The sequence below is a fragment of the Phoca vitulina genome, unplaced genomic scaffold (assembly GCF_004348235.1).
Source record: "Phoca vitulina isolate PV1807 unplaced genomic scaffold, GSC_HSeal_1.0 scaffold91, whole genome shotgun sequence".
Lineage (NCBI taxonomy): Eukaryota > Metazoa > Chordata > Mammalia > Carnivora > Phocidae > Phoca > Phoca vitulina.
Window position 1 is genome coordinate 2,730,927 of NW_022589794.1, and position 26,071 is coordinate 2,756,997.

Below are 26,071 nucleotides of genomic sequence, written 5' to 3' on the forward strand. Positions count from 1 at the left end.
AGTGTTTGCAGGATGGCAAAAGCCCTGATTTTATAGAGCTAGAAGAACATGGGAATGGGAGAAAGAGGCATCCCCCCGCAGCATGCCCTCCCCTGGGGCCTGGCCACCATCCCCCCACAGCATGCCCTCCCCTGGGGCCCGTCCCCCCGCAGCACGCCCTCCCCTGGGGCCCGTCCCCCCACAGCATGCCCTCCCCTGGGGCCCGGCCACCATCCCCCTGCAGCATGCCCTCACCTGGGGCCCGTCCCCCCACAGCACACCCTCCCCTGGGGCCCATCCCCCCGCAGCATGCCCTCTCCTGGGGCCCAGCTGTAGGGTGCCTCCCAGACCCTCACTCAGCCCTGGGGCACCCGTGTGCTACACAGAGGTGGAAGGAGCTCCCCTTGCCCCGCTCCTGGCTGCGCAGTGGGCTGGAGACAGCAGGGCTGCTCTGGACCTGTGGTGAGGCAGCTGGACATGCAGGGTGGGCAGCTCAGGGCCCTGGGTCTGGGCGCTGGGGAAATTGTGGGAGGCAGGCCGTCCCCAGGGAGGCCTCCGCCCGGACAGGGCAGCAGGAAGACCCAGGCCCCCTCTCTTCCAGCCAGTGTGCTCCTCCCAGACCTGCTAGGGTCTGAGGTCAGATGGCCCTGCAGTGTCTATAGGCTCCTGCCGGCCCACCCACCCCTCGCCCACTGGCCTTGGGCTCTGACACACCGGGGACGGTCCACATCCAGGACATGGGCACACGGAGACCAGCAGAGCCTCTGTCTACCCTGCAGCCGCCCTGGAGGCTGGTGTGTAGACAGACAGACAGACAGGAAGACCTCTGTCGCTGCCCCTCATGAAAGAGCAGGCTCCACCCGTGGGCGCCCCGTGCTGGCTCTGCAGGCCCCCCAGCCTGGCCCGCCCACCCCCAGCCCTGCGCTGGGCGCCGGCTGCTGGTGGGGAAGCAGGCGTGCTGCCGGAAGCCTCAGGAGCCAGGCAGCCAGATGGCCCCTCCACAAGGCTGTGGTTGGTGTCTAACTGCTTTTTTATTGGGAAAATATGGGGTGAAAGATTGTGTGGGGCTCGTTAGGCAGCCTCCTGGGCCTGGACTGGCCGCCATCTGCCCCAGTGGCCCGACCAGGTGGCTGGTGGGCTAGTCCTCCTGCTCGCTGCCCGTGGCCACTGTGCTCTCTCAAGGGATGTGGGTCTGGCCGGCCCGTCCGTCAGATCCCCTGCGAGGACGAACCCCCAGCGCTGGGCCTCTGCCGGCTCCCGAGCAGCAGGACAAGGAACGGGGCCGGCAGGCAGCTGGCCAGCCGGGAGGGGCCGGGGTCCCCCGAGGGCACCAGCACACTTCCACGGCCGGCCCATACCCTCTGGACTTCACTTTCCTCTCTGCTAAATGGGGGTCCTGGGGGGGCCTGTGGTCTGGGGTGGAGGCGAGAACGCCAGCCACTGGATGAGCATCTGGACCCTAGGAAGCAGGTTTGGGCTGCCTGAAATGAGGTGAGTGGGCAGTCGCTCCTCCCCGGGCCAGCCTTGCCCCGTCTGTGTCGTGTCCCTACAGTGGATACACACTCAGGCCCAGGCTCCCCGATGCCTGACTGGGGTCCTCCCTGCACCTGTTTTCTCTCTGAAATGAGAGGTCCACCTCCTAGATCCCTGGGACCTGCAAGGAGAGGGACAGCAGACCACACGGCAGCCCAGGGCTGGAGCTCCCTGCCCTCCAGCCCGTAACCCTTCAGTTGCTGGACCATGTAGGATCCGGGGTCAAGGAGGGCTGATGCCAGGGCAGCGCCCAGTGTGTGTCCTAGGAGGCTGGGGCCTTCTGAGGACGTGCCCTGCACCCCATCCCTGCAGGAGCTCCCTGCTCAGTGGGCTTCCCCCACGTGTCTCTCCTGGACCCACTCCTGGGAACACCTGCTCAGAAGTCTGTGGGAGGCTCTCCTGTCCCCTCACCCGATGTCCTGCCTCTGCAGGTCAGTTGCTGTGGGGACGATGGTGCAGGGAGCTCCTTAGAGAGGTACAGGCCAGGCGCAGGGAAAGCCTCGTGGGCGTGTGGGGGCAGTGAAGCCAGCCACCCTCTGAGCCATGCGCTTTGGCCTAGGGATGCTGAGCCCGGAGAGTGTCTTCCCACGGGTCTGTCCAAGGCAGGGCCTCGGACCGTTGCATGCCGAGGGTCCAGATAGGCGCTGGGTGTGGCAGGTGGGTCCCAGTGAGGACCATCAGCTCACCTGGCCCCCGATAACCCTCCAGGGTGGCAGCTGCCCTGCATCCTGTTCCGAGCACGGCTCCCCGGGCCGTGGCATCCCAGCAGACGGGGTGCAGGGGGGGGGATTAGCACCTACTGTGATAAATTGTCACAAACTCGGTGGCTTAAAACAGTTCAAGTTTTATAGTTCTGGAGGTCACGAGTCTGAAATGCGTGTCACGGGGCCCAAATCAAGGTGTCAGCCTCGCTGGTTCCTTCGGGAGGCTCCAGGGAGAACACAGTTGCTTACCTTTCCAGCTTCCTGGGCTCTGACCCCGACTCTCCTCCTCCCTCTTGTAGGGACACTTACGGTCACATTGGGTCCACTGGGGCCCTCCAGGCTCACCACCTCCTCACCAGCTCCTTCACCATAACTGTAAATCCCTGGGCCCCTTAGGGTGATGGACATATTCTCAGGTTCTGAGGATTCGGACATGGATGTCGTGGGGACCACTGTTCTCCTGCTGTGGCAGGGGGATAATGTCTGGGTCTCAGGCCATGGCACACGGTGGACAGTGCTTTCTAGGACCAGGGGCCCAGAGGAAGCAGGTCAGGGTGAGGGAGGTGAGAGAGACCAGGTGACCAACAGTCACCTCACAGGAGCCTGAGTGAAACGGAGCCTGGGGACGGCAGGCGGGAGGGGACGATGGGTTTCCCCCGTGCTGGGATCCTGCCGCCGCGGGCCGCCTCGGGGCCCCACTGATCTGGGCCAGCCTCCGCCTCCCCCTCGAGAGCATGTTCGCATGGCCTTGCCTCCGTGAGTGCTCACAGCCCCAGCTGGAGCCGGCCGGGGCACATGTAGACGCTCCGCAGGGAGAGGAAGTCGGGGCCGGGGGGTGCTGTGTTCAGCAGGAAGCAGAGGTGCTGGGGTCACGGCCTGTGTGCAGGGCAGGACTGACTGCCCCTTTCCAGCTCAGTGACACCCCAGATCGGGGGCTGTCTGTCCCTTCCAGAGCTAGCTGAGCAGCCCCCATGCCTGACTGGGGTGGGGGGCTTACAGAGAGGCCGTCTGTCTGTTGGGCTACTCCCCCTGTGCCTGGAGGGGTCACAGCCCCTCAGACCCCCCCTGCCCAGCAGACCTCATAGGCCTCGCTGGGCTGGGGGCTTCCAGGCCTGGTGAAGGCTTGTGGGTGGGTGGTCCTTACCTCCAGGGCAGGTGGGGGCACGGTGGGAACCCCAGGGTGTTTCAGGGCCAGGTGTAGGCTGAGCACACACATAAGCAGGCCAGATGCTCTCGGATGCAGTGAGGGCCTGAAGACAAGAGGGGTGGGTGGGGCAGGGGTCCGTGGGGGGTCGAGACACCCCTCCCAACTCCTGGGTGCCCACCTCCCTCCCTGCTCCACCAGCTCAGTGCCACAGCCTCAGGTGGTCTGAGCCCCCACAGCCACCCTGGCCCCACCACAGGCTTCCGCCCCTTGGGGGTCCCCCCGCAGGACCTGGGGTGACTGTCCCACTCAGCCCCACCCCACCCCTTCCCCATCCCCAGAGGGGAAGGGCTGAAGAGCCAGGCCTGCCCGCCACCTCCATAAGAGCACTGGGCCACCGCGGGAGCCTTAGGGAGACATGCCTTCCCGCCCGCACACGCGTGCGTTCACACCACACAGTGCGTTACACGGACAGACACTCTGTGTGCACACTTGCACACTCACGGGCACCCCTCAGCCCTGTCCCCAGGAAGCCAGTGGGCTCATGGCTTCTGCTTCGGACTCCAGCTGAGGACACCTCACCCCCCGGGGACGGGCTGGCAGGGGGCCTGCCCTGCCTCACTGGACTCCAGCGCAGGTCAGACCGCTTACACAACAGGAACGTATTCCGCCGTGGTTCTGGGGCCTCGAGGGGAGGGTCCTTCCTGCCTCGTCCGCCTCGTCCAGGTGTCCCTGGCTTGTGGCTGCATCCCCCGTCTCTGCCATTGTCATGTGGCTTCTCTGTGACTCCTCCTAGAGGGACAGAGTCCTTGGGTTCAGGGCCACTCTGATCTAGGATGATTTCAAGATCCTTGTCTCTCTCCCTCTCCCTCTCTCTGTCTTTCTTTTGCGAGAGGGAGGGGGAGAGAGAATCCCAGACAGGCTCCACACCCAGCGCAGAGCTGGGCGCAGAGATCATGACATGAGCCAAAATCAGGCGACCTGAGATCCTTATGTTCGTCACCCCTGCAGAGACCCTAATCCCACATATGGTCACATTCTGAGGTTCCGGGAGGACATGTCTTCTGGGGCCACCACTCAGCCAGTGCGTCAGGCTGTGCCGTCCTGCTCGTGTCCACCTCCTGGACGGCACGAGCCACATGGCTGCCACGGTCACGGCATTGAGGAAGGCAGATGGCCTGGGGCCTCCTCCCCTGGGGCCGGCGGCCTTCAGAGCCCTCTAGCCCAGCTCGGCGTCCTAGAACTGCTCTCCCGGTGCCGCCGGACCCTCCCTCCAAGGCTTGCCGCAGGGTTTCCTTGAGTCTGTGAAATCCACGTCTTCGGCAGCATCTAGACCGCTCCGAACTGAATTAGCATTTCCCGGTCGGTGAGGAGGCAGCGCTGGCCGTTTGAGCGGGGTCTGATTCCACTCTGTCAGCCCATTAGTGGGGTCTGTGGGTCTTTCTGGCTTCGCTTCCCTCCCAACACTGGGTGCCGGTTAGCGAGGGCCCTCCCTGAACCCTGCCGCCACACCTTGGCCTCAGCTGAGCCCGCCAGGCCACCCCCGTGGGGACCTTCCGTGCGAGGCCACACTCCCACCACGGCCAGGAGAACCAAGGCCAGGAGCAGGGTCCATGCTGGGCGGTGAGGGATGGGAGGGCACTCAGGCCCAGCACCCCGGCCCCCTCCCTGAGAGCCCCAGCCACACTCCCACAGGGCCCTGACCTTGGTCTCAGCAGGTGTTCCTCTCACGGCCCGCAGGCCTTCCTCACCTGCAGACTCTGCCTCTACTTACCCCCAGAGAGGCAGCCTGGGGGAGGGGGCAGGCACCTCCCCTGGTGCTGCCTGGGATGACAGACAGAGGTACAACATTCTCTGTTGAGTGTGTGTTTCCCTGGGAAGCCCCTGTGCTCCCTGGCCGCTGCCTTCCTCCTCCTCTTTGTCTGCCCCTCTGTTCCCTTCCGGATTTCGCACCTTCTCAGATCTTCCATGTCACAGCTGCCTGCCTTTCTCAACACGGACAGGCCTGCCCTGGGTTCCCCCAGCTGGACGGGGACGCAGTGCCCAGCTCAGAGGTGCTGTCTCGAGGACTGTCAGTGCCTCACGGTGGCCTTGGGGACCATGCTTGACATGAAGACAGGCTTCCCTTGGGGTCTGGGGCTGCGGTGGGCGGGTGGCACTCGGTGACGTGGCTGGGCTGGGGCTGCTCCCCCTTGGACGGCACGTCTGCAGGTGCCTCCCGCCGGTGCTTAGACTGGCCCAGCAGAAGCACTCGGCCCCCACCTGCTATCCCCACCCCCACTGGCTCTGCCAGGGGTAGGGTCTCTAGCCAGCTGGGGGAGAGTGGGTGCAGCCTGGCCACCAGCCTGGGTCTCTCCTCTGTAAGAGGCACGACAGTAGAACGCACCCCTGGGGGGCCCTGAGGATTCAGAGCTCAGTTAGTGAGGAGTACCCGACTTGGTGTACGTCTGCCCCCGGGAGGGTGGGACCTGCCCAGGGTCACGAAGAAATGACAGAGCTGCGACTCCACCAGGGCCCGTGTCCCCTGTCATCCCCTCCCCCTGCTCCTTCCCTGCAGGCCCCTCTAGGCCTCAGCGTCAAGCCCATGGTGGACAAGAGGGACAGCAGGGCCCCATGCTGGCCCCTGGCCGACCTCCCCCTGCAGAGCTCCCAGCTCCTGTAACCACAGCCACCTGCCACTCTACTGGAACAGCCCCATCTCCATCACATGAGAGGCCCCCCACTATGCCGCCTGGCTTATCCCAGCAGCTCCCAGCTAGGCCCATTGCTCCCCACCCCCCACCCCAGCCTTATGGTGGATCCTACAGAGAGGGTCTTAAAGAGTTTCTCTCCTGCCTAAACCTGGAGCCACATCCTCTTGCTCAACACAAATACCCAAGCGCCCTCGAGTTCCTGCCAGGTTGCTCCTGCCTCAGGACCTTTGCACTGGCTGTTAGCCGTCCAAGAAGGGCTCTTCCCCAGAGATCCCCTCAGCCTGGTCTGCGCAGAGGCCCCGGTTGGAAGGGCCTCCCTGACTGCCGCTCAGAGCAGCACACGATCACCTTGCCCGTCCAACTGCTGTACTCCCACCCCATTTGTACGTGTCTGGCCTGACTCCCGCTGTGTTTGCCAGGGGCTTGCATGAGGCTGTAAGCGGGACCCAGGCCTGCTGCTGGGCATTTGTGCGCCGACATGCTGGGGGGCAGCCTGTCATGCCCCAAGGGCTGGTCTTTCTGCACTCCATCCCCTCATCGGAGTCCTGGCTACAGACGTGGGGGTTCTGTGGCCGCCGTGGCCAACTTCCGCAAACTGGCGGCTGCAGACAACACAGATGGTTATCTCACAATTCTGGTGTTCTGGTTTCCACGGGCTTAAGTCAGGGTGGGGCCAGGCTTGTCCCCCTTCCCTGCCTCCTCCAGCTCCCAAAGACGCCCACATTCCTAGCTCCTGGCCCTTCCTGTGTCCACAGCCAGCAGAGTGGCATCTTCCCATGTCCTTCCACTGGTAAGGACTGTGATTACACTGCCCCCCATCATCTGCCCATAGTAAGGTCAGCTGGTTAGCACCCTTAATTCCACTCTGCCGTGTAGGGTAACTACTCAGACTCCTGGGACGAGGGCATGACATCGTTCAGAGCTCTTAGGCTGCCGGGACACCCCACTGCATGAACATCTTTCCCCTTTGCTGCCAGAGGCCTTGAAGCCAGGGCTGTGTGCAGGAGCTCATAACCCTGTGGGGTGCGGTGTGGCCGCTGAGGAGGCCCACAGACACCCCCCTGTGAGGCAGAGACTCTTCCCCAGCCCCCGATTTTCCCAGCATGTCTTGGCTAAGCCCACAGAAGCCACAGTCCTGCTGGGGTTCACGTCCCAGCTCTGCCACAGACCAGCTGCATGACCCCGGACGGGTCACCTCGGGTCTCTACCTCCGTTTGTTTTCTCGTCAGTACAGTGGGGGTGACGGGGTGTCCTCAGAGGATGCAGGCATGAGGGCCCAGCGATTTCACAGTTACAGGGCATATAGCGTGACGTGTGACACGCAGCTAGTGTTTGCTGTTTTTATGGCAGGCAGCAGCAGGACCTGGGGGCACGGCGTTAATGTGGCAGGAGAAGGGAATACGTGTATTTGGTACATAATTCAAGCAGAACAAAAGGACTTCAGGTCCCCACCGCGAGTGGCGCTGCTAGCCGTTTCTTCTGGACCCTTGGAGATGAGCTGGGTCCTATGCAAATGTGTCCATTCGTGTGTATTTAGCCAGCGCACAGGATCCTGGAGCTCGCAACCATGGGTCTCTGGGAACGGCTACGCAGCGCGCTCCCCAGTGTGGACCCGGCCACTGATTCTCGCAGCCTGGGGCAGGTGTTTGCAGGTTCTGACCTGGGCTTCTAAGCCAGGGGTCCCTGGACGCCCCACCAGAGCTGACCTCCTGGTGCCCCCCGAGCGTGTGTTCTGCGTGGATTGCCTCACAGCGCGTTTCATGATAGGAAGCTGTACCCCGCCTGTGCGCTCTGGAATGGAGGGTGCCGGTGCGCCTGGCTCGGTGTCCGCACATGAAGGCGTTTGCAAGGGGCGGTGGTTCGCCCGGATCTGCAGTGGGCTTTCGCCCGCCGAGCGGTGCGTGCCCCGCAGTACCCGTTTGCGCTTCCAGTAACTGGACCGTTCCCCACTCTGCATTCGCGTTTCGCAGGTGGTGAAACCGAGCCCCAGGGAGGGCGGGGCTTACATCGTACGGACGTGCGAGCTCTGTCATCTTTCCTCGCCGCTCGGGGACTCAGTTTCCCCCTCTATAAACTGGGCTTAGGAGCCGTGCATAACTTGTTGCGAGTCGGAGGGGGTCGGGCCCATAAAGAGCTCAGCACAGCGGGCGCTGCGAGCGCTGACCTCGTGGCGGAGAGGGAGCATCCAGGTTCCGACCGGCCTGCGGCCCCGCGCGGGCAGATCCGCGCCTCGGGGCTGGATTAGTCGGGCCTACCCGCGCCCCGCCCCCGCCCCGCCCGCCCGCGTTCTCGCCGCCGCCTGCGCGCCCGCCAGCAGTGCGCCCGCCGCCGCCGCCGCCGCCGCTTTCTCCGGCCCTCGCCGCGCCCGACGGCGCCGGGGGCCCAGCGCGCCCCGAAAACCGCCCAGAGCGCGCCGAGCCGGCGCGGCCCGCATGCGCGTCCCCGGCCCGGGCTCCGGCTAGGCAGGGCGCGCGGGGAGAGGGGCCACCTCGACGGGCAAAGGTGGCGGGGGCCCGCGCTCCGCCGCCCGCGTCCATGCCGCCCGGCTCCGGCCCCGGCCCGAGGACTAGCGGCAATTGCCTGCAGAGCCCGTCACACCCGGGGCGCCCGCGCGGTGAGTGCGCGCTGGTGGCTCCGGGGAGGGATTCGGGACTTCGGGGGCCGGGGACGAGAGCAACCGCCCCCTCCAGAGGAGCGGGGCTCAGGAGAGGCCCCCGGCGCTCTGCCCACCCCGTCTCTCCCGGGAGCCAGGCGCGCGGAGACCCCGTGTCTCTCCGGCTGCGCCCCCGCGGCCCACGTGGCGGCCGGCGGGCGGGGGTGCATCCCTGCAGAGGGTCCCGGGCCTTGGCCAGGGCACTGGGGGGGCCCTTGGCGGAGGCGGGCCGGGCGTCGTGGGGGACGCGCGCTTTTGTCTGCGCCCCGGCGGGGGCTCGGCCACCCCGGTTCCCGGCGCCCTCCGCGCTCACCTGCCCGGAGTTAGAGTTCTTTGTCTGGGGCGGGGCGCGGCCGGCGGAGGCTGTGCCGCGTGTCTGAGCGGAGGCTGCCCCGCGGGTCGGGTCCTCGAAGACAAAGCGCGCTGTGACCTCGGCCCGCCGCCGGATTGTGCACCCTAGGGGAGTTAGTGCCGGCCGTGACACTCTCCCTACCGGGCGTGCCCCCTCCACCGAGGCCGTGAACCTGCAGCCCGGGCACCTCCCACCTGTATTTTCTCCCGGAGTGACCCCTTTCTTCCGCCCGCACGCTGGCTCAGCGCCAGGTGTAGAGACGATGTGGCTGCCTGGGTCACATCCCATAGATGGTCTTCGGGGAGTTATTTGCACAGGTCTGGTGGCTGCACTGGGGCTGCCCACCCCCGTTGGGTCTGCTGGCCAGCTCCAGACCCCTCCCCCTGGAATGGAAGGAGCGGAGGGACTGCTGCGCGAGCTCTAGCAGGAGCGTCTCTTTTCGTGCCCGGGGAAAGGGGCTGGCACGCGGGCGCGGCCCCGCAGCGGTCTGAGGGTGCCTGCCCGTCTGTTCAGAGCCTTCCCAGGTGGGCATGGCTGCGCCTGGCCAGATGTCCAGGCCTCTCATTGTGGTCCAGGAACCTGCCCGGGTCCCTTCCCAGGACCCCTGCAGGGACTCAGGTCCTTCAACTTCCCCAAGCAAACTTTAACTTGGGCCCTCTGTGGCACTGGGGGTGGTGGGGACTGGATGGACCTGGGAGAGTGCCTTCCCTCCTGCCTTTGCCAGGCAGGCATCCAGGGTGGGCAGTGGTGGGGAAGGCACCCCCTCCCCAGCCCCTCCACTGTTCCCCTAGAATTTCCAAGTGTCTGGGGCGCCACCTCCTGGCCCCTACTCAAGCCCCAGGCCTTGAACTGAACCAGCGCGGCCTTAGGTGAACTTGCTCCCCCTTCCCCCCAGGCTGGGACCAAGAGGAGTCGTTCCCCACAGAACACACGAATTTTCTCAGTGCTGCCTCTCCGCGTTCCTTTCTGATACCGCCTTGTTCCGACAGGAATGGCTGTGTCAGAACAGGGGGCTCGAACGGGGTTGGGGCGTGGGGGCCCCCCCCCCAGCTTCCCTTTCCCAGCCCAGACTCCTGGATGGTAATGGCAGCTGGGGTGGCGGGGCCTTGAGCTCGTTCATGTGCTCTGCGGAGAGATAAGGAGCCCCTGGCCGTGGCGCTGAGCTGGGGACCCTTGAGGCTGCTTGCGCAGTTAGCACCGTCCCTTTGGCCCAGAGGGCCTGTGAGCGCGGCAGATGATGAAGACCTTAAGGGGCCGCGTCATCAGAGGAGACGGCTGGCACACGGCCCTCTCATCGGTGGCAGTGCCCACGCACGTCCAGGGCAGCTGAGAGGCAGCCAAGCAAGAAAAGACCTTCAGACCTGTGCCCTGGTGCCGGGGGCTGTGGGGGAGGTGGGCCTCACAGAGTCTGGTAGGATCGGGGACAGATTGCAGTTGGGGGCACTGGGAAGACACTGGATTGCTTGAGTTGGGGGGTGACCTGTTCTGATGTGGATTTAAAAGAGACTCTTGGCTTTGTGGAGAATTCATCTGTGGGTATGTTAACGAGCCCAGGTAATGAGAACAACAGAGCTGTCACTCGGGCGCTGCCGTGTGGTCCTGGGGTCTCTGGACGGGCCCTGGGAGGGTGGGTGACCCCTGTGCCATCAGGCAGGGGTACAGCGTGGGGGTGCAGTGGTCATCGCTCCTGGCAGATCTGGGGCTGCCATAGAGCAAACTCGCGTGACTGCCATAGAGCAAACTCGCGTGAGCTGTCCTCCTGGTCACTTTGCAGACAAACAGACCAGGGGCCTGGCCCTGAGGGGCAGACGGGGACAGGCGCTGCTGGCCATGTCTGGAGCCAGACGCTGGGCTGCAGCACCCCCCTCCCCCACCAGGGCTGACAGCCTGTCCCCCCAGCCCCTGCAGACCCCCAGCTCAGGTGGACACCCCATGGGGACTCCTAGGGGTGAGGTGATAATCCAGGGACTCTCACAGCCACTGCTCACCATGTAGAATGTACCGGAAACAAACTTGGGAGAGAAGAGGTCATGGCCGTGGCACCCCTGCGTGGGAGTGCAGCGTGTCCTGCCCGGCTGGTACCAGGTGAGGAGGTCACACACGGTCTGGCAGGCCAGGCAGGAAGGACCCCTCCATGCACCGCTGCCCATGCTCAGTCAGACACCGGGAAGGTGGAGTCTGTGTACCCACCTCCCTCGCCTGGAGCTTCCTGCATCGGAGACCCACTGTGGGTCTTGTTCACCTGTCAGGGGCCCTTCCCCCGGGCCTCCTTGAGCGTTTGGAGATCGCGGGGCATGAGGAGCCACAGCCTCCCTTCCGGCCCGGTTCCTGGGGCACTGGGCTGGGGGCTGGGGTCTGCATTACCACCTTCTTTTCTTCCTGGTCCCGGTTTTGGGGACAGGATTAGAAAAAGCTAACCCCGTTCCAGGGTGATCGCAAAGTATTGCAGCGACAGGCTTTCTCTTGTATTTATGGTTCTGTTTCTCATATTTACATCACCGATCAGTCTGGAATTATTCTGATTGGGAAGCAGCTTCCCCTTTTCCTAGCAGCCAGCTCCCATCACACACCGTTCACTTCCCCACCGACGAGCTGTGTCTGGCCTGAGTCTGTTCCTGGGTCAGGAGCGCATCTTAAAGGACTCCTGCACTGTAACTTACATGCAGTAAGATGCTCCTGTTCCAAGTGTGCAGCGTAATGCATCTGACAGATGCATACAACTACGTTTCCGCCGCCCCGTCAGATAGAGAACACTTTCATCACCCCGGAAAGCTCCCTTGTATTTTCTCTTAATTTTGTATTTATCATGGTAAGATACACATAACAAAACTTACCATCTTAACCATTTCTGAGCACACAGTGAACAAGCAGTAAGCAAATTCACACTGTTTTGCAGCCGCCGCCTCTGTCCACCTCCGTCCACCCCCGGACTCCACCTGGAAAACCGACACTGTCCCTACTAAACCCTGGCTCCCCCGCCCCAGCCCCTGGCGCCACTTCTACTCTGTATGAATCTGAGTCCTCAGATAAGTGGGATCCTCCAATGTTTGTCCTTCTGATTCTGGCCTCTTTCTCTCAGCACCGTGTCCTCAAGGTCCATCCAGATAGCAGCAGGTGTCAGGATTTCTTTTTAAGGCTGAGTGGTATCCATTGCATGTATGGACCATTTTGTTCTTCCATACACCTGCTGATGGACACTTGGCCACTCCCACTTCTTGGCTACTGTAAATAATACTTCTGTGCCTATTAGCATACAAATATTTGTTGGGGACTCTGCTTTCAGTTTTGGGGAGTGTGTATCCAGGAGTGGGATTGCTATATCACGTATTTCCACGTTCAACCTTGTGAGGACCTTCTGGACCGCTGTCCACAGTGGCTGCACCTTTTACCTTCCTGCCAACAGTGCTCGAGAGTCCCAGCTTCTCTGCATCCTAGCCAGCACCTGCTGCTGTCTGGCTTTGATAGTGGCCGCCTCACAGGCTGAGCCCCCATGCTCTTTGGTGCCCGGTCGTTCCCCCCCCCCCCCCCCCCCCCCGCCACCCGCCCAGCAGCAACCACTGACTGCTTTCCACCAGGAAGTCCAGCATAGGGCCTCTGCACACATGAGAGGCAGTGGTCCTGGGGCCAGGGATGTGAGGGCTGGGGCGATGGCTGAAGAACTCACAGTTTCATTTTGGGGTGATGAAAATGTCCTAAGCCTGACTGAGGTGACAGTTGCTCACAGCTGCAAAGACACTAAAACCACTGAATTGTACACCTTTGACAGGTGAATTGTATGGCATGTGAATTAATAGCTCAGTGAAGCTGTTTTTAAAAAAGTCAACTAGTGGGGCGCCTGGTTGGCTCGGTTGGTGGAGCGTACGACTCTTGATCTCGGGGTTGTGAGTTCAAGTCCTCCGTTGGCTGTAGAGATTACTTAAAATCTTTAAAAAAATCAACTAGCAAGAAAAGGGCAGTCTTACAGAGCTCCTTCCTGTGAGCTGTGGCAGAGTCCTGCACGCAGGGCCACGTCCTCACCCTGACATTGCGCCATCTTGTGTGCATGTAGGCGTCCCCCCAGGAGAGAGGCTGAGAGGTGAGGTCCATCAGAAACCACTTGGAGCAGGATGCTCTGCTCTGGACACTCAGTGCCTCGTCACAGCCGTGGTTCCCCAGACCTGTGACTTGGACCAAAGTGTGGTGGGTGCTATCCTGCAGCCTATTCAGTTCCAAGCTCTGCTCCATCCTCCGGCACCAGGCCCAGCGGAGTCCTCGGGTTCCTGGGGCTGGCCCTGCCAAGACGTACCTGAGTTCCCAAGTGCCAGCCCCCCACTGGCAGGGCCACACTGAACCCCCACGTCTCTGCTGAGCATCCTCGAGTCCCTGATCTTGGGTTGAGTGACCTGTGTGCCCACGTGCTTGCACCAGGCCTGGGCATGGTCACCCTCCTGGGTGGCAGCTGTGGACACAGGAGGACACGTTCTGCCAGGCCGGGCAGACCTCATATGCACAAAACCTGCCCAGACCTGTGTCCTGGGGGCAGGGTAAGAGCCAAGTTCACCCCCAGGCCCTTCATCCCCTCTGTTTCTGACCCTCCTCTCTGTCTTCCAGGCATCTGTGGGCTCCGAGAAGCTCTTTGCCCCAGCAGCCGATAAAGGTAAGCATGTTCCTTGGCCTCACCTCCTCGCCTCTAGGAAAGGACAGGACACATCCCAGAAGTCATCATGGGAAGGGACAGTGGGCCTTTTGGGGCAAGAGAGTGGGCTCCAGGTTAGGCTCTATCATGGGTCGGGTTCTGGATGCAGAGCCTGAGGCAGGAGTTACGTGCTGTGATTTACAGCCCGCCCCCCCAGCAAAAGCTACAAGGAAAGCAGAGGTCAGGAGCAGGGCCAGCACTGGAGCAGTGGTTCCCAAAGTGGGGTTCCTGCCCCTCCCCAGAACTGTTAGCAAGGCATGTTCCTAGACCTTCCCGAGGCTCATGGGGTCAGGTGCTCTGGGGACAACTGGCAGCTCGTGGTTTGGCACCTGCTGAGGCACCCCTGGCTGCCAGGGCCACCACTGCGTACATGGCTAACATTGCCATGAAGGGACTAGATCCCTGCACAGCAGCCCCACCCCCTGGCCGGTCGCCCCCACACGGTAGCACAGGCACATGGTGCCAGGAAGCTCTCCTGGCCTGCACTGCTCTAGAGAGTGAGTTCCCTAGCATCCAAGGCCAGGAGAGGCCATTGTCACCCAGTCTGCCAGGGTCACTGGACCCAGCACAGAGAAGGGGCCTGCTTGGAAGGCTCTGTCCAGATGGGACTGGACGCAACAGCCTTGCAGCACAGACAGGTGGGGGCCCACGGTGACCGGTCCTGCTGGCCTGGGAGCAGGGCATGGTCTCCCCGTGCTTCAGGTGGAGAAGCCTCGTCCTCAGATCAAAGCATTTCTGCAAAGCCTACACATGCCAGAGTCAGGGTAGGGGATGCCAGACTGGTCTCGGGAAAGAATTTCACACAGAGTGTAACACAGAACTGTGTCCTTTTCAACAAATAATCACAAAATGGACGGACACTTACCCTCTCAACGGTCCGGAGACCAGAAGTCTGAAATGAAGGTGTTGGCAAGGCCACACTCCAGAAACTCTAAGGGAGGTTCCTTCCCTCCTCTTCCTCCTGGGTGTCCTTCCCACCTCCCGTGGCCTCCTCCTTTTGTCTCAGAAGGACGCCCATCACTGGGTCTAGGGCCCACCTTGTTCCAGACTGGTGTCATCTCAATATTCTTAGCTTGATGACATCTGCAAAGACCCTTTTTCCAAAATAGGTCACATTCACAGGTGCTAAGGACCACAGTTTGGACAGGGCTTTTTGGCACAGTTCAGCCCACTGCCAGGTCCACTCACGCACGTGCGGAGGCAGAGCTCGGGCAACCAGTCAGCGTTCTGCAGTGCCCAGGGAGGCTCATAGCAGGGGTGACCACCCATAGTGCTCATGCCTCCCCAGTGGGGGAGGGGCTGCAGGAGGGCCAGGGCACTGGCCGCACACCAGCTCTGCCCAGCCCACACCTGCCTCTTTCCGTCCTCATGGCTGTGCTTACTTTGCAAGGGGTGGCACAAAGATGGAGAGAGAGGTCAGAGTGCCAGGCCGGCAGCCCTTGGCAGCTGTGAGCGGGTGGGTAGAGATGGCGCCATGAGCCATCAGGCCTCAGTCCCCGTTCTCGTGGCAGTGGTGGTGCTGGTGGCGGTGGCCTCCTCCCCAGTTCTGGCCCTGAGCAAACATGCGGGCTGCTGGTTAAAGCAGGAGGTGTCACCCAAGAGGAGGCAGAAGGAGCCATTTCCTGCTGCCACCGGTTTCTGCCAGGGGAGGAGACGTCCCAGAGGTTCAGAAGAGTCCTCTGGGTCTCGCTGCCGGCCTGGGTCCCACGGCCTTGCAGCTGCAGCCTCTCTGCCCCACTCAGCGTGGCAAGTGCCCACAGGGGCCCCAGGAGGACGTGAAATCTGCCCACAGCCCAAATGGGGTGACCGCAATCAGGAACCTGGATTCCCACTCCTAGGAAACTGGGCCGCGGTCCGCTCCAGACAAAGCCTCCTGTGGCTGGACACGCACCCTCTGCCTAGCCTGCTTTGGGGATTCCTGACCCGCCTGACCTCTGGGCACGTGACCTGAGACACTGCTTGGAAAGGCGGGTTTGGAATGAGTAGGCAGGAGGTCAAGGTCATGAACACACACACAGCTCCAAGGGGAGCAGTCTCGGCTGGATCTGCCTGGACAGTGGGTGTGGCGAGGGTGGGAGATGACCTGGACCGCGGCAGTTCTGGGGGCGGGGGGGGGGGGGGGGGCAGCAACTTCTTCCCACCAGGTCCCAGCGAGGCCAGTCCTCTGGAGGCCTCCCGGCTCATGGGCCCAAAGAGGGCTCAGGCCATGGGTCACCTGGGTGGTTTCGAAAAGAACGCAGGCCACTAGCGCGCGTGTTGCACAGTGGCAGGAAGGGCCTGCCCATGCGGGCATCAGGTTCGGACCAATGCCCTGCTTGGGCCAAGCGTGCACCGCACTTTGCCTCCCTTCCGGAAACTGCGGGCTCTCTGGGCCGGCAGCCCTCTTCCCCGGCCCCAGCAGGGGCCCCAGCCCTGGCCCCTGTGGACTGGGGGGTGGGGGGCTCAGCCCTGGCTGTGACCTCGCTGCCACTGTCCCTGAGTCAGGCCCAGCTCACTCCGGCCCTCTCTCCGCAGGCCCCACGCTGGGCGAGGAGGCCGAGGCCAAGGCCGGGGCGCCGCCCAAAGTCTCGGGCCTGGAGCGCAGCCGCGAGTTGAGCGCCGAGCCGCCCTTCCTGCCCACGGTGCGCAGCCCCGCGCCCCCCGCCGATCCCGCGCCAGGCGCCCCGGCCAGCCCGCCGGTCAAGAAGGAAGCCCCCGCCCTGCCCCGCCTCACCCCGCAGCCGCCGCCCGCGCCCCCACAGCCCCGCGCCCCGCTCCCGACGCACGTGCCTCTGCCCCTGGGCGCCTTCGCGGGCCAAGGCCAGGCTGCGCACAACGGCCCGCACAGCCTCAGGTGGGGAGGGGAGGGGCCTGCGCGGGACGGGGGCGGGGCCGCGCGGACGCCCCGCCCCCAGGCACTGAGCCCCGCCCCCCGCAGCAGGAGCAGCGGCGCCGGTAGCAGCGCCAGCCTCGGGCTCGCGAAGCACGCGTCCCTGTCGCCTCTCGGGCCGGGCCCCCACCTGTCTACCTCACACTTGGCGCTCCGCTCGCAGGCCCAGCACCAGCACCACGCGGCGGCCATGTTCGCCGCCCCCCCGACACTGCCCCCGCCCCCGGCGCTGCCGGCCAACAGCCTGGTCATCCCAGGACACCCTGCCGGTAGGTGCTGGCTGGGGCCGGGGTCGCCGCGCCCGCACTCCGACCCTCACCTCCGGGCAGGTGGGAGGGACTTGTCTCCGCGGGGACGGGCTGCGGGCTCCTGAGGCCGAGCCTCCCGCACCCGCTCCCGGACCCCAGGGGCTGGCCCCCGCAGGCTGCCTTTCCCGAGGGGTCCCACTGCCCGGTGTCGGCCTGGGCTGTGCGCACGGAAACAGACGCATCCGCTGCCCCACCCTGAGCCCTTGCCAGGCCTAGTCAAGGGGAGGGGCGCCTGGAGCGGCTCCGTTGCTGGGCCAACAAAGGCTTCCAGGGCCTGCTGTGACCCTTGCAGTCCCTCATCCTTAGTGGGTCTGGGACGACGGGGCACGCAGAGCTGAGTCCTGGAGTAGGGGGTCTCCAGGTGAACCGCAGCAGCCTGGCCTCTCCCTCCTGCTTGGTTCTGGCAGGTGTCCCTTCAAGGCCAAATATCAGGTCATTGAAGATTTCTCCCAGGGGTCTCGTCTCCACGTTCTTTGTAAAATCCTGAGCAGCCCACTGCAGGTCCGGGCAGCTCGGTGCCCTGGGATGGGACCAGGACGCTGGGCTGGGGGGCTGGGGGGTGGGCAGGGCTCCCCTGTGGCCGGCTTGGGGGGCACCGGGGGCTCACGGTGTTCTCTCTTGCCTTTAGATGCCAGCCTGTTGATCTCATTCAGCCAGCCAATCATGTATTGCCAGCCTCATTCGGGGATTCTGATTGGTACTTGGTCACAGGCACCTCTCTTACCTCCACCCTGGGGCCCGCACCTAGCGAGCGGCCACCACGGCTTGGCCTGCCGAAACCAGTGCCAGGTGACTATCCGCCTCGCCCCGCCCGGAGCCCGCGGCCGACGTGCCTCTCCGTCTCTCTCTCTTTTTCTCTTGTAGATCACGAGCTGCTCAGGCAAGAGCTGAACGCGCGTTTTCTGGTCCAGAGCGCTGAGCGGCCCGGCGCCCCCCTGGGCCCGGGGGCTCTGCTGCGGGCGGAGTTCCACCAGCACCAACACACACACCAGCACACACACCAGCACCAACACACATTTGCCCCCTTCCCCGCGGGGCTGCCCCCGACGCCGCTCCTGCCGCCCGCCGCACCCCCGCCGGTGCGTAGGCCCCCCGTGCGGGTGGGCGGGGGGCGGCCCGGGCGGCGGGACACACAGCAGGCACACGCAGACGCTCTCCGCACGCACGCGGCCGGGGCCGCCCCGTCTGGTCCTCCTCCGGGTCCTGGCGTGAGGTTCCCTGTTGTGGGCTTGGGCGGGTGCCCCACGTCCACACTCGGGCGGCACGGCCCTTGGGCCAGCCGTACCCACACGGGGTTTTCAGCGTCTCGGTCAGCAGCAGGCCAGCAGGTCTGGAGACTGAGGACCAAGAGGGCGGGGGGACCCGGACTCCCTCCGGTGGGCCCTGGGTCCTGGGCCCTCGTCTCTGGAGCCAGCCGCTGTGTGGGGCAGAGTCCATTGTCCCCAGGCTTTAGTCTGTGAAGGGCCAGGTCGCGGGGCTCCTAGGTACATGTCACTGCTTGACCACCAGCCCTGGGCTCCATGCCCCCCATCATGGGCCTCAGCCAGTACAGTCGGATGGTGCAGATGGGCCACTCTGCACCTCCCGCAGTGGGACCGTTAGAACAGGGAGGGGCCCCTCCCAGTCTGAGAGCTGGGCCCCAAGGGGCCAGTTCAGGGCATTGGGCCAGTGTCCTAGGGAGCCCAGGGGACGGCTGGCTGCAGACCACCAGCTGCCGGAAGCAGGACAGCCGTCTGGGCCTCCGCCTGGCCCAGCGGGGGCGTGGGTGCTGGGCCCAGTGGAGGGTGTGGGCAGGCTCGGGAGACCTCACTCTCCGCTTCTTTCCTTCCAGTTTGATAAGTACGCACCCAAGCTGGACAGCCCCTACTTCCGACATTCCAACGTGAGTGTCCCTCTGTGGTCACCGGGCTGGCCGGTGGGCTAGAGGTCGCGGGTAAAGGGTGGGGCTCCGCCTGCCCAGAGCCTTGTCAGGTTCCCTTCCATGTAGAGCAGGGGGCCAGGCCCAGCGTCCCCACCCAGGATGTCCATGCTCCCAGCCGGGGCCCTGGAACGCTCCCCCTCTTTCTCTTGCAGTTTTTCCCGTCCTTCTCTTCTGCCATCCCCGGACTGCCCACCCTGCTCCCACACCCAGGCCCCTTTGGGTCCCTACAGGGTGCTTTTCAGCCCAAGGTACCAGCTGCTCCTGGGGTGGACGGGGTTCAGGGCACATGGGAGCCCCCGCCATGCAGTTGTGTGTGTTGCAGTCCTGGTGTTGGTGTGAGCCAGCCATGCCGGGTGGGATGTGGTTGTGCAGCCCCACGGCACGAGGGGGCCGGGGCTCACGTACTCCCTGCGGGGCCTCACAGGACCCCCAGCCTAGGCAGCGGCAGGGGGGGCACCAGGGAACAACGGGAGTCAGGCTTCACGCATCATTCCTCAGCTGGGAGTGCTCGAGGTTGGCGTGGGGAGCATCAGGGCAGAGGGGAGGTCTATGTGGGGTGGCCAGCACGGGGCCGTCCATGTCGCAGGAGGCCTGGGAGAGGACTGGGCTTGCTCCTCTCACCTTCCCCAGAGCAGGGCTGCCTCAGCCCCCTAAGCCAGGCATGTCCTTGTCAAGAGCCCCTTCCCACCTTGGCAGAAACCTTTGGACTGAGGATGTGGGAAGCCAGGCCCCCCCGGGTGGCGGTGTGCAGGGGCGCGGGCTCTGCAGCTCTGTCACATCCTGTTCTCTCCCTCCAGACTTCAAACCCAATCGAGGTAACAGGCCGGGCCAGTGCTGTTCACACCCTTCTCCAGAAAGGCCCCGGGGTAGGTGGCTGCACTGCCCATCCTCCCCTCCCTGGGGTCACCCCAGCCAGCCCAGTCCCCCTTGTGGCGATGGTGGCAGGGCATGGCCCCCCCCCCGAGCCTGGACCTAACACCTCCTTCTCCGTTGTGACAGGTGTCCGACCCATACCGGACCACGGTCAGGGTGAGTGTGCAGGCACGTGTCTGTGTGTGTGTGTGCCTGTGCCCTTGGGAGGGAGGGTCGTGGCTGAGGAGGACTCTGGGTGCCTCCCGGATGGCCCCAGGGGTGCCCACGACAACGGGAATCTGGGGGTGCTGAGGGCGGCAGAAGGAAGAAGCCCCACTGTGCGGCTGAGTGTGTGGCCCGCCCTGTCACAGAAACCTGGGAAGTGGTGTGCCGTACACGTGCAGATCGCCTGGCAGATCTACCACCATCAGCAGAAGATAAAGGTGAGCCGGTCACCTGTCCTGCCGGCCGGGCCGGCGTGTCAGATGGTGTCCTGATGCACGCCTTCGGGGCCGCGTCTGAGATCCTCGGACATTCACCGTGTGCCCGTCATGTGGGCACACGGGGCAGGGCTGGGGAGGAGGCCGGGTGGTAGGGGTCACCCAGGATGCCCCCAGGCAGGGGTTTGGGATGAGCTGACCTGTGCCGTTCCCACCAGCATCATTTGAGCCATCCACGTGACCTTCGATTCTGTCCCCTGACCTTTCCTCCAAGCACTTATTGAGCCCCTGCTGTGTGTGCCTGGGTGCTCAGCAGTGAACGGGGGACACTGAAGGGGGCAGGGTGGGGCCAGGTGGCCACCCTGGCCGTTACCCAGATGACATTGAGGAAGAGGCAGCCACGGGTGCTCTGGGGACGCACCACGGGCTGGGGATGCCAGGGAAGGGTGGGCAGAGGCGGTCTGGTCACCCGGACCAGAACGGGGGCAGCCAGGGGCCCAGCCCCCCGACCCAGAAGGGTCCTGACACCCCCTGCTGCTATCTCTGGTCACACGCACCGCCGTGCACGGCTGTCAGAAATGATCCCGCCAACGTGCACTGCGAGAAGGCCACAGGGTCTTAGGACAAAGCGCTGTCGCACTCCACAAATGTTCGGGCGTAGCCCCGGGGGCAGCCCCTGTGGGCCAGAGACCCCCACTGCCGGGACAGGGCGCCAGAGGTGGGCAGCACCAGCGAGCGCTCGGCCCGGCCGCTTAGCCTCATGGGGCCATCACAGCAGAGCCACAGCCTTGTTTGTCTTATTTAATAAACTTAAGTGCTAATAGCGATGCCAAATCCAGTCACTGGAAGCTTCTAAGCATGTTTAAAACGACAGGTATAGGAATCCACTCTTTCAACTCAGTTTCACAAAATCTTACCACAGGTAAAGTATTACCAGTGAAAATGTAATGTCTGAACTGAGTGCTTTAGTGTAAACACCGCTCTCAGAGGCCCCAGAAGGCACGAGACACCCCTGTGTCCGTCACGCGTCCTGGCAGCACGTGGCTCTCCTGGGCCAGGATGAGGGCCCGTTCCCACCACAGCAGGTGGGATGACCCACAGCACCTGGCAGGACGGCCGGGCCCTGCACGTGCTCTGTCCCTCTCAGCAGATGCAGCTGGACCCCCACAAGCTGGAGGTGGGCGCCAAGCTGGACTTGTCCAGCAGACCCCCTGCCCCGGGCGTGTTTGCCGGATTCCACTACCCGCAGGACCTGGCCCGGCCCCTCTTCTCTGGCTCTGGTAAGGCACCCTGTCCAGAGTGCAAGGAAAGGGGAGGTCCGGCCTGTTCCCTGGGCTGGCGCTCCAGCAGGACAACTCCAGATGCACTGGGGCACCCCCTGGCATCCCCCGCCTCCGTGCCACCGTGTGTGGTACCCTCCCCAGGTGCCCCCTCTGCCCTGGAGCTTCCGCTTCTGCTGTCCCCCCCGTCCCCACCCAAGGCAGGGGTTGGGGGGGAGTCCTCCCCTGCGCCCGGCCTGCCCATCTCCCAGGAAGGGTTTTGGCACAGCCCCCGAGAATCCATGTGCCTGCCCTGGCACAGTCTTGCCAGGCTGGGGTCCCCGGGTTGCCCCCAGGTTCGAGGATCATGGGGAGCCCTTCCAGGACTCAGCATAGGTCACCCCCACAGCTAAGATGCGTCCCAGGGAAGGGATGCAGCAGAATGAGCAAAGGGGAAAGGCGCGTGGGGTGAGATCAGCGGGAAGCCGGGCGCAGGACTGCTGAGGGCTGGCCTGTGGAGGCCCAGGACGCATCCCATTTCCTCGGCAAGGAACCGAGACGATGCGCGCCAAGTGCCGTGGCGCCGGGACGCTCACAGACCCAGCGCCCAGGGCTCTTACTGGGGGCGGGTCACGCAGCTCCTCTGCCCGCACACACCCAAACCACAGACTCCCAGAAGAGAAGCAGGCGCTCCGCGTGAACCAGTGTTAGCACAAGTGAGTCAGGTTCACGAGGCGCTGCTGTCCAAGAAAGGGGAGAACCTGAGCCCCGAGTTCCCAGCCTCACACGCAGGTGCTTCCGAGGCCGGCCGTCTGGGCCCGCAGTGTGAGCACCCCACACAGCTGTGCACGGCCCACCTCTGGAGGGGTCTGCTCCTCCCCTCCCCAGCGGTCAGGGCCCTGCGGGCACCGCCTTCTCAGCCTTCCCTGACTGCCCTGCTCCATCTTCATGCACGCTCACCTCCACCTGCAGCCACCTCCCACCCGGACATGCGGTCAGCAGGCTGGGGTGCTGGGTGTGGACAAGGGCACCCAGGCTGGCCTCCGGACAGAGGGGTGGCCCTCAGAAAGCAGAGGTCCTCCCATCTGGGCTTCAGTCCGTGGAGTCCGCAGGACGTGCGTTCATTGTGGGGCCCAGGCAGTGGGCCTAGGCTTCCTCTGCCGTGTGGAGCCTGGACTCCCCGCCCACCCTCAGCGCAGCCCTGCTGTGCCGTCCACACGCCCAGAGCACGCCCCCCAGACCGGGCCCCAGGCTCACGGGCGCCAGCGGCCTGCCCTGCCTGTCGGGCGTTGTGTCCTGCGGCGGGGCTCTGCCCCGGTCTGGGGTTGGGTGTCTCTCCCCCCGTGTCTGTGCTGCCGCCCTTCCCAGCTCCCGAGCTGGACGCCTGCCTGTCGGCTCGTTGGCTTTTGCTCCCTGCGTGTGCTCTTAGAGCAACACATCCCCCCACGCACGCGGGTACACATCTTCACTAGCGCCACGGCAGGCTGTTTATTTCCTAATTTCCAGTTTGATGTCCTGTGAGCGACTCAGGAGAGCGGCTAGCTTTCTGGTGGGGAGCTCCCGGAGATGAGAAACTGCGTGTGTGCAGTGGAGGGGCTTGCCAGCAGCACCCCAGCAAGCAGGTGTCCCCCAAGCTGGGGGACGCTGCAGAGACCAGTGTGGCCCCATCCTGGTCTGCGCCGGGAATCCGCCCTCCTGAACCAAGGGCGCGTGTAGCGGCAGGGCCAGCCCCCCCAGACCAGCAGCCCCTTCTCAGGGCCCACTCAGCCGCCCTGGAGGTGCTGCGGGCCGGGCTCCAGCAGGGGCAGGGCGGGCCCGCCGGCGAGTGGTGGAGCTGACCACGTGGTGACCCCCGTGGGGTGTGGCTGGGGGACATCGCAGAAGCAGGTGTATCCAGTAGGACACTGCTTCTTAGCTTCTAGCTGGAAGCCCTGGGGCGTCTTCAGGACAGCCTCGGCAGCTCTCGGCACCTTCTCCTCTGGGGCCCCTGCTGCCATCGCCTCTCTCCCCTCTTCCCTCATGAGCTTCCAGTGGGAGGTATAGACGTGTCCCCAGAGGAAGTTGGGGTGTCCCCACCCTGGGAATGACCCACAAACAGGAGGCCCCCGTCCACCTGCCCCCACAGGTGCTGCCCATCCCACCACCAACCCATTCGGACCCTCAGCCCATCCCAGCAGCTTCCTGACCACCGGTCACCTGACAGGTAAGTGCACTGTCTGCTCCCTGGAGGCTGGCTGGCCCTCTGCAGCCCTCAGGGCTGGGGGAGGATGCAGGTGGGTGGGGAGGTGACCCCAAGAAACAGGACATGCCTCAGACTATAGGAGCACCTGCCATGCTCTGGTGTCACAGGAGGGGAGTCAGGTGGGAGCCCTGGCATGAGCCACGCAGAACACTGAGCCAAGGTTGTCCCCACAGACCCTTTCAGCAGGCCGGGCACCTTCGGGGGCCTGGGGAGCCTGGGCAGCAGCGCCTTCGGAGGCCTGGGGAGCCACGCACTGAGTGAGTGACCACCGAGCTTGCTCTCTGCTCACCCGCATGCACGCACGCTCGGGCTCCTGGTGTGGGTTTGGGCTAGACCCCGACTGTTACCCTCTGGCCACCTCCCTGGGATGCAGGAATGGTGTGCTTCTCCCCAGCAGCCCTGCGGTTCCACAGGGCACCCTCGGTGGGGGCAGGGAAGCTGTCCTGGCCTCACATTCCCACCCTTCTCCAGCTCAGGGCAGCGGCATCTTTGCCCCCAAGGAGAGCTCTGTGCTGCATGGCCTGCCCAGCCCCCACGAGGCCTGGAACCGACTGCACCGGGCACCACCCTCCTTTCCCACACCACCCCCATGGCCTAAGCCCGTGGACCCCGATCGGGTCTCAGCCCTGACCAACCACGACCGAGAGCCGGACAAGGGCAGGGAGGAGAGGTGAGTGGCGCCCCCCTCAGCTCTTGTGGGCCCCAGCTGGCTTTGCGGAACTCTGGGTGTGGGCCAATCCAAGCTCTGCGTGGACATCCCCCTTGCTGTACCCTCGGGGCTGGGAAAGCCCAGTAGAGAGAGGGCCCCCGTGGAGAACCCCTGATGGAGCAGGATTTGGGCAGGAGCCGTGCAGAGGGCAGGTCCACCCCTGGAGGCAGCAGCAGGGAAGGTCGGCTCACTGACCACAGCGGGGCCTCTGCAGGGAGCTCGCATTCGCAGGGAGTAGAGCATCGGCATCTCCTAGGTGGGGCCAGGTCTGGGAGGGGCACCTGTGGGCGAGTCCCCGGGCTGGGAGGGTGGGGCTGAGCGGGCTGCCCTGGGGCAGCAGGGCTGGGCTGGGGCAGGGGAGGTGGGAGTCCTATTCCAGAGTCGGCAGCAGAGTCTGGAACCTGAGGTGGTTGAGTTGTGGCTGGTTGGTGGAGTGGACAGGAGCAGAGGAGGGCTCCCAGCCTCGCCCCTCCTGTCGGGGGTACCCTGCCAAGGCCCTGGGGGCCGAGCCCTCATCCCTGCCCCCAGACTCGGGGCAAAGGGCTTAGAGGCACAGGGCCGTGGAGCCTCATGAAGGGGAGCTATGGTAGGCCAGAACCAATGCAGGACTCCAGGGTCCCATCCCCAGAGTGAACTTGGGGCCCAGGTTCCTCACTGAGGGTCTGTCCTGCCTCAGGGGCGCAGCGGCTTGGGTCTGTGGGGGGAGCTCTGGGGTCCTGCTGCAAAGCTGGTTTCCAAGTTGTTTGTCGAGGGGAGGGGAGACGTGGGGTATTGTGGGGCCTTGTGAGGGTGTGGGACCCCCCCAACACACACATACCTCCCCAAGGACCTTGAGGTCATACAAGTGGGAACTTGGTGGCAAACAGCTTGCTTCCGGGCACCCTGTTCCACGAAGCCCCTCCTGCCACTAGGCTGAGTGAGGGTGTCTGCCTTGTCGCTCCCAGGGACCTCCTGGAGAAGACGCGCCTGCTGAGCCGGGCCTCGCCCGCAGCCCCCATGGGCCACCCAGCCAGCAGCCTCCTGCTGCGCGGCCAGAGCGAACCGTGCGGGCCCGGGGTCCCTGCTGAGCGCGAGGCCGAGCCCCGCGTCAAGGAGAGCCGCTCTCCGGCCAAGGAGGACGGCGCCAAGCTGGCCGCGCGCCCGCCATCTCCCTACAGCAAGGCGGTTCTGGGCGACAGCCTCCGCCTGGCGGGCCTCCTGGGCCGAGAGCCGGGGAAGCCGCCCGAGGCGCCGGCCGAGCGGCCCCAGGGCGACGTCAAGGTCAAGGAGGAGCGCAGGGAAGACGGCGACGCGCCCGAGCCCCCAGGGGCCGGCCTGCACCCAGCGCCCGAGCGCCCGCGCGCGCCCCCTGCGCCCCTGCAGCTCGGGCCCAGCCCGGCGGCCCGCGAGCGCCTGGGCTTCACGTGGGAGCCCCTGCGCGACGCCTACCGCGGCCTGGAGCTGCCCCGGCGCGCCCTGCCCGCCGCCGCCCCCGCCCCGGGCCCCGCCGCCCTCTTCGAGCCCCCCGAGCGCCCCTACCGCGACCGCGAGCCGCACGACTACAGCCCGGAGCGCCTGCGGGAGGCGCGCCGCGAGGAGCTGGAGCGCGCGCGGGCCGCGCACCTGGGCGCCGCCCCGCACCTGCCCGCCGCCGCCGCCGCGCACCTGGACGGCGCCGCGCTCCTGCCCGCGCTGGGCGCCCTGCACTACCCGCGCCTCGGGCCCGCCGCCGCCGCGCTGCACAACGGGCTCCTGGCGC

At 64.8% G+C, this 26,071-nt stretch overlaps 1 protein-coding gene across 1 annotated transcript in view; it reads left to right on the forward strand.

Moving 5' to 3' along the window:
- FBRSL1 (fibrosin like 1) overlaps positions 1-26,071 on the forward strand; it is an 81,529-nt gene that overhangs the window by 53,803 nt on the left and 1,655 nt on the right. The window contains exons 6-19 of the mRNA XM_032396336.1: positions 13,649-13,694; positions 16,248-16,566; positions 16,651-16,871; positions 17,539-17,699; positions 18,742-18,792; positions 18,984-19,079; positions 19,629-19,697; positions 19,831-19,860; positions 20,055-20,126; positions 21,271-21,403; positions 23,508-23,585; positions 23,798-23,881; positions 24,096-24,294; positions 25,278-26,035. Of these exons, the coding sequence (XP_032252227.1) occupies positions 13,649-13,694; positions 16,248-16,566; positions 16,651-16,871; positions 17,539-17,699; positions 18,742-18,792; positions 18,984-19,079; positions 19,629-19,697; positions 19,831-19,860; positions 20,055-20,126; positions 21,271-21,403; positions 23,508-23,585; positions 23,798-23,881; positions 24,096-24,294; positions 25,278-26,035 (2,317 nt within the window). The remainder of the gene's footprint in view (positions 1-13,648; positions 13,695-16,247; positions 16,567-16,650; positions 16,872-17,538; positions 17,700-18,741; positions 18,793-18,983; positions 19,080-19,628; positions 19,698-19,830; positions 19,861-20,054; positions 20,127-21,270; positions 21,404-23,507; positions 23,586-23,797; positions 23,882-24,095; positions 24,295-25,277; positions 26,036-26,071) is intronic.